This window comes from Physeter macrocephalus, chromosome 14 (assembly GCF_002837175.3).
Source record: "Physeter macrocephalus isolate SW-GA chromosome 14, ASM283717v5, whole genome shotgun sequence".
NCBI classification, from domain to species: domain Eukaryota; kingdom Metazoa; phylum Chordata; class Mammalia; order Artiodactyla; family Physeteridae; genus Physeter; species Physeter macrocephalus.
Window position 1 is genome coordinate 115,179,330 of NC_041227.1, and position 6,985 is coordinate 115,186,314.

Below are 6,985 nucleotides of genomic sequence, written 5' to 3' on the forward strand. Positions count from 1 at the left end.
CACAGCCAAAAATAAATAAATAAATAATTTTAAAAAATAAAATAAAAAAATAAAATGGCCCCCAATGATCCCTGCCTCCTGGTGTTCATACCCTGTGTAATCCTATCCTGGGTGTGGGCTGGACCTAGTGACTTGCTTCCAACCAGCAGAATATGGCAAAAGCGATAGGACCGCACTTCTAAGATGAGGTTACAAAAAGACTCTGGCTTCCATCTTGCTCACACTCTACCGCTGTCTTCCTTGCCTGCTCTGATGGAAGCCAGCTGCCACATTGTGAGCTGTCCTATGCGGAGGTCCACGTGGCAGGAACTGAGGGGGGACACTGAATCTTGCCACAACCACATGAAAGCTCTTAAAAATGGATCTCCCCCCAGCAGTCACTGAGGTAACCCTGGGAAACACCTTGAGAACAGCCTGTGAAAGATTCTGAACCAGAGGACCCAGTAAAGTCACGCTTTGCTTCCTGATCCACAGAAACCCTGAGATAATGTGTTTGTTGTTTTAAGCCTCTACGTTTTGGCATAATTTGTTATGCAGCAGTAGCTAACTAATACAATCAGGGTGATGCTGAAACTGTTTAGTAACCAGCTCAGTACAGGCGTTAACCAATCAGAGCAGATGCTGACTGCAGCAACGGAGCAGGGTCTGAGCCACTCGCTAGAGCACTGGGAGTTCAGGGTGGGGACAGTGGAGAGGCAAGTGAAGCGGTGGGAATTAATCTTATGGAAATACTCACACAAGGGCATAAAAGTACCTATTTGCAAGAATATTCACTGCAGTATTATTTTTTGTAGTGAAAGATTGAAACAACTGAAAAGTCTATGCACAGGGGACTGGTTCAGTTAAGGTACATCCACACAATGGGCTATCACAAAGCCATTAGGAAGAATGAGACGTGTGCTGATACAGAATGATGGGCAAGATATACTTTGTTCAGGAGCAGAACAGAGGACATCATATGACATCATTGGTGTTAAATATACGTACGTATACTTACCTGAAGGCTTGTGGCCCTAGAAATACCCTGGTAGCCCTGGTTGCCTCCAGGAAGGGGAATTGGAAGATGGGATCAGGGACAGGAGAGAAACCTAATTTTCCTGTCTCTTGAAACCCCCTGGGATGCTCCTTCTATCATCTGGGGGTGGGGAAGCAATTATGGTTGTGCTCTGGGAGGACTCGTAAACCCTAATTTGGTGTCTTTGGAGATTTTCTAAATAGAGGGTGTGCTGAGTGGAAGGGCCCTGGCTCCCCTCCCCCTCCGCCACCAGAGCAGTGCCTCCCCCTGGAGATTTTATTGGAAAAACCGGTTCCTCTGCTTGAACGAAGAGAAGTTGGAACTCATTCTGCCCCCTTTCTTCCCTCAGTTCCCACTCAACTCTCCACCACCCCTCCGCTCCCTGCCCCTGCCATTGCCCCTGCCAGCCTGGCTCAATCTGAGCTGAGTCCAGCCCCATCCAGGGATCTCTGTGGATCCCTGGGGACTCACCTGGTACGTCCGGGGATGGATTGAGAATCATGAAGGCATCTGACAGGCCTGCTTTGACGGGGTGCTGGGACGAGCTGATTTCCAGGACGGACATAGGGATCTGCAGCAGGAAGAAGAGGCTCTGTCTACCCCCCAAACGCTCTTGGGCCAGCCTAGACTTCCCCTCCGAGCTCCAGACCCATCTGCCTGCTGGGCCTTGCCTCTTGGAGGACTCAGACGTCTCAAACCCTATGGAGCCCCATCCAAATTCCAAGTCTTCCCCACACTATCTCCAAACACATTTCCTTTTTCTTTTCTCCCTCCTTGAGAATGGTACCTCCATGCAGGCCAGAGACCTGGGAGTCACCCTCAGTTCGCAACCCCCTTCATTTCCCTCCTCCTCCGTCTAAGACATCTCCAGTCCTGCTAATGAGCTTGCTAACTGGCTCTCAAATCTCTCCAGTTCTCTGCATCGCCCCCTCCCTACCCCAAGCTGGCATCACCTCTCTCCCACATCATCTCCCAGCATCCCCTCTGAGCCCCAGCCCCCTGCTCTCCACTCTGAAACCAGAGCGTCCTTTTCAAAGGCAAATCTGGGTGTCCCCCTGCGCCCCACTTCTTGCCCTCACTCTCTCCCCTCCGGCCAGGCTGCCTTCTTGCAGAGCTTTGTACCGGCCATGCTCTGTCCTGCCACAGAGCCATTGCATGTGTTTTCTCGCTCCTGGAGCACACTTCATTTCTTTGCTTCCTTAGCTCCTATGCATTCTGCAGATTTCAATTCCTTTCCTCGGGAGAGCCTTCCCTGACCCCTGTTCAGGTAAAGAGCCCCATGAAAGGCTTCCCTGGCATCTCCATTTAGGAGCACTCGTCACAGGGGCAACTCTATATTTGTCCCCACAATTAACATCTATCCCTCCAGCCAGACTCTCAGCTCCACAAAGGTAGGGCCGTCAGCCATCTTATTAACTGCTGTATCCCCGGCACCACACCCTATGTCTGGCACATTGGAGGATCTCGACAGATAATTGCTGAATGAAAGAAAGGCCGTCTCTGCAGCTGGGCCCACTCACCTCTTTGTAGCCGAATACAATGCGGCCATCTTGGTGCAGAGCTGCCTGGAAGGTGAAGCTGCCCCTGTCCTCCCGGTCCTGGAGGTAGACGTGGTCCCACTGAACAACAAAGACTGTCCCTGGTGAGGAGAGCAGAGACCTGGCTGGACAGGGAGACAGTGAGGGGAGCAGGGCCCTGCGGAAACGGTGGCCAGCGTGGATGGGCCACAGCTTGGCTTCCTTCGGGATGATGGGGCAGGAGGCAGGAGCTGGGCAGCCCACAAACAGTCTGACTTCCAAGCTGAAGAGGAACCAGAAAACCCTTCTTCAGCTTCCCCACCCCCAACCAGGTACTCTGATTGACCATCTCCAACCCCAAGCACGCCCCTTCCTTCTTGCCTATCCTGACCCCTTGAGATGAAAAGGAGGAGAAATAGGAGAAACATCTGTTCTCCCGGGGTGGAAGGTAGGTGTTCAAGGGACAACCTGGTGAGAATAAGAAACAGTAAAGGTCTCTGATATTTATTTCACCTCTACTAAAGAGCCAAGCGCTTTCATTTCATTATCTCGTCAGGTAGCAGGCATTTTTGTCCCCATCTTACAGGTGAGGAAAATGAACACAGAAAGGTAGGGTGGCTGTCTTGCTGTGTGACTGTGGGCAAGTCCCTTGCCCTCTCTGGGACTTGGGCTCCTCTAACGGGGCTGCACCAAGGGAACCCTGGCGCTTGGTGACTTAAACTCTGAGCTCTGATCTCACCATTGTCAAAGTAAGCAACTGTGGAGTTGTCGGAGCAGCCAGGGTTGAAGTTGGCCATCAGAGGAGCCACATACTGAGTAGCCGTGAGCATCCGATGGACCACATCACCCATGAAGATGAAGCCTGGGATGGGAAGAAGTGTAGACAAATCATCAGAGATGGCCCAGAGGGGTTGCTTCCTCGCGCAGGAAAGAGCAGTGTAGACGGGGCTGGAAGGGAGTCTTGGACCTCTGTCCACCAGCCTCACATAGTGGGCATGGATCTGGCATGTATGGAGCTAAAGGGCCCCAGACCAGAAGGTTCTCTCTGCCCCTCCCACCTCTCTCTGTCCCTCGGAAAGTGCACAGGAATCAAAGACAGGCTCCTCCTATCAACAGGAAGCCTGGTCCCAGGAAGCAGGCTCTCAGTGCAGTCTCCTCCCTCTCATTTACAGACTCAGAAGCACAGGGGCCAAGGGACTGTCCACAGTGGCCTGCACAGACCCAGAGGGAGAGAAAAACACACACACACAAGCAAGTCAGTTGATGTGAGGAAGCTGGGCTGAAACACTGATGACCTCTCTCCTGAGAGTGGGGTTCCAAGAGAGCCACACGTGGGACCCTCCCCAGTCCATCTGTAAAACCCTGTCTCCAGGGAACCTTCCCAGATAGGTCCCAAGTTCCGGCTGAAATCTCCACACCCTCTCCCAGTCCCACAGACAAGGCCTTACCTCCGGTTGCTATGGTGATCTGCCGCAGAGGATGCCCGTAGAAAGGGAAATCAAAGGACAAGACCACTCTCTGCAGGGGATGGGAGAGAGTCAGCATGGGCCAACCTGCAGGCCAGAGGGCTGGGCATCCACACTGCCCCATGCTTATCTGGATGGGATTGGGGGGGGGGGGCGGGCACAGGCATGTCCAGGGCAGTACCACAGGAGGGCACTCCAACTCTGGCAAAGCCCCCCAGGGTCCCCTGGAAGGCACTCCCCAGACCACAGGCCTCAGGCCACAAGCCATGCCCACTGACCAGGTGTGGTGGGCTGGCCCCCAGCCTCCCAGCCCAGGGCAGCGCTGCCGGGGACTGGGGCGGAGGGGATGGGGGGGGGGGGGGGGCGGGCACAGGCATGTCCAGGGCAGTACCACAGGAGGGCACTCCAACTCTGGCAAAGCCCCCCAGGGTCCCCTGGAAGGCACTTCCCAGACCACAGGCCTCAGGCCACAAGCCATGCCCACTGACCAGGTGTGGTGGGCTGGCCCCCAGCCTCCCAGCCCAGGGCAGCGCTGCCGGGGACTGGGGCACTCACCGAAGCCTGCCGGTGGGTGTTGGAGAGGATTCGGTGAACTTTCACTTGGCTCTGGTTGGCCTTGGCCACGTCCACCCACAACTCCCGGCTGCGCGGCTCGCTGGGACCATAGAGACGGGACACATAGTAGCTGTGGTTGTCCTCCTGTCGTTATCCAAGACAGAGCCCACAGGAGTCATGAGGAATCAGGATGTCAAGAACCACAGAGTCTGGATACAAGAATTCATGGCCCTCCCAGGGGGCCAGACCGTGGCCCAGAGCTGGTTTAGGCCTGGGAGCCCTTTGGCCCCGGATAGCTCAGTACCTGCTCCCTAGCCATGCCCCCAACAGCTCTGGCCCCAGCTAAATCCATACCTGCTGTAGCCATGCTCCACCCTGCCATCCCCAAGACAGGCCAGGAGGCTTTTCCTACAGCCCCTGAGTCCCCTGCAGAGCACACCCAAGGCACAGCTCAACTTGAGAGGTGAGGGAGCGACGGGCAAGGCAGCCGCAAACAGAGCCCTTGTCCTCAGGGAGCTCCCAGACTGAGGGGGAGACATAGCCCCCTTCCCTGGGGAGTGCCCAGTTTAGGGGAGACGAAAAAACTGGATTCAGAAGCCACCAGTCTAAAGATGAAGGCACACCCTTGATCTTGGGGCATTGCTAGTCTGATGGAGCAGGTGGGACTTATACAGACAGAATACACAGTCACAGACCCTCCAGCAGAGAGATAAGACAGGGCCCATATTAGTCACTAAAGGGTTGAGAGACGGGAGGGAAGCAGCAACGATGTCTTCAAGACATATTTTTAAGCTTTACTATGTGCCTGATGGGGACAAAATAAAAGAATAAGCCAGAACCCAGAGGGCGGGGGGTTAACTCTGTAAAGCCTCTCCTGTACGGGAGCATTTAGGGGCAGGATTTAAAGGAGGCTGGAAATGGTCAGCGGAAAGTGTGGAAGAGCCCAGGGAGGAGGCGCTGTCAAAGCATTTCAGCCCATCCAGGGGCACCAGCCGTAGGAGGAGAAGAGACAGAACGGGCAGGTCCACTTGGCCGCTGCCACAGAAATGGAGCCGCTGACTCGGGCGGAGCCCTGGGCGTCGCGGGTCATTAATCAGGCTGTCGGGGCGGCAGTGGCCGCAGACACAGCAGAGCCGACCGTGTTCTCCCTGCCAAGCTGCCGGCTGCCCAGCCAGCCCTTGCCCTGCGCCCAGCATGAGCAGGGCCGAGGGATGCCTGCTCTCTCCACCCGCCCGGAGACAGACTCTGCTCTCCTGACAAGTGACACACTCTGCGGACCTGGGGTCGGGGCAGGGTTGGGGGAAGATGAGCAGGAGAAACATGGGGTTGGGGGTAGATTTCCCACGGCCACTGCCTGGTTCCTCCCCTCCAGCCTCTAGACTGCCGGCCCCTCCACCCATCCTTAGCGCGGACGTCAAACAAATCTAAACAAATCTAAAACACATACGAGGCCACAGCCCTCTGCTCACGAGCCATCGGGGGCTCCCACCGCCCTCGAGACAAAATCCAAACTGCAGCCTCACATACGAGGTCTCACCGTGAGCCAGCCCCACCTTCTCTCTAGCTTCACTTCTCTCTCCCTCTCTCCTTCGCCTGTGCACCCTTGTGCACCCACCCACTCACCAGACTGACTCCCCGACAGTCTGAGGCCACCAGTGGTCACTCATGCCTTGGCACACGCTGGTCCTCCTGCCTAGAATGACCTTGCTTTCTCCCCCTGGCAGATTCCTACTTCTTCAAGGCACAGCTTAAACATCACCTTCTTATTGATCTTCTCCCCCAACTTGCCCAGTGAGGGCCTCCACCGTCCACCTCAAGGGCTGACTCATGGGTACAGTCGGTGAGAGTCACATGGGCCCATGCTTGTTGGCTTTCTGATTTTATTCATGAAGCCACCTGAGGGGGTCACCCTGATGCCACCACCTTTGGGGTGCCCATGCCAAGGATGCTGCCTCCCATTGCTGTCACAGTCATTTACGCTGGGGTCCCAGAAGATGGCCAGAGGAGGAACCGCTGCCCCCCAATTTGCCCGTGGGCACCGGGGCAGCCCGTGCGTATGCCCTGAGCTCACAGCTTCCCTCGGGAAGGCGGCCCCTTCAGCTTCTGCTTCTCCCCAACCCCCAAGAGACCAGATGCCACGTCTTTTCTCCCTGGGTCTCCATCTCTCCTATCTCCATCCATCTCTGCTGGGGTCCCCACCTTGACCAAAAAAAAAAAAAACCAACCAAAAAAATTGCCTGCCACCACTATGGAAAACAGTATGGAGGTCCCTTAGAAAACTAAAAACAGAATTACCGTTATGATCCAGCAATCCCATTCCTGGGCATATATCCAGACGAAACTATACTTCAAAAAGATACACGCGGGGCTTCCCTGGTGGCGCAGTGGTTGAGAGTCCGCCTGCCGATGCAGGGGACACGGGTTCGTGCCCC

General features: G+C 55.3%; 1 protein-coding gene across 1 annotated transcript in view; it reads right to left on the bottom strand.

Moving 5' to 3' along the window:
* Positions 1-6,985, bottom strand: part of PLXDC1 (plexin domain containing 1) — a 64,971-nt gene that overhangs the window by 27,377 nt on the left and 30,609 nt on the right. Inside the window, exons 3-7 of the mRNA XM_024130278.3 lie at positions 4,554-4,697; positions 3,981-4,050; positions 3,272-3,394; positions 2,536-2,654; positions 1,487-1,586 (exon numbers count right to left, since the gene is read on the bottom strand). Of these exons, the coding sequence (XP_023986046.1) occupies positions 1,487-1,586; positions 2,536-2,654; positions 3,272-3,394; positions 3,981-4,050; positions 4,554-4,697 (556 nt within the window). The remainder of the gene's footprint in view (positions 1-1,486; positions 1,587-2,535; positions 2,655-3,271; positions 3,395-3,980; positions 4,051-4,553; positions 4,698-6,985) is intronic.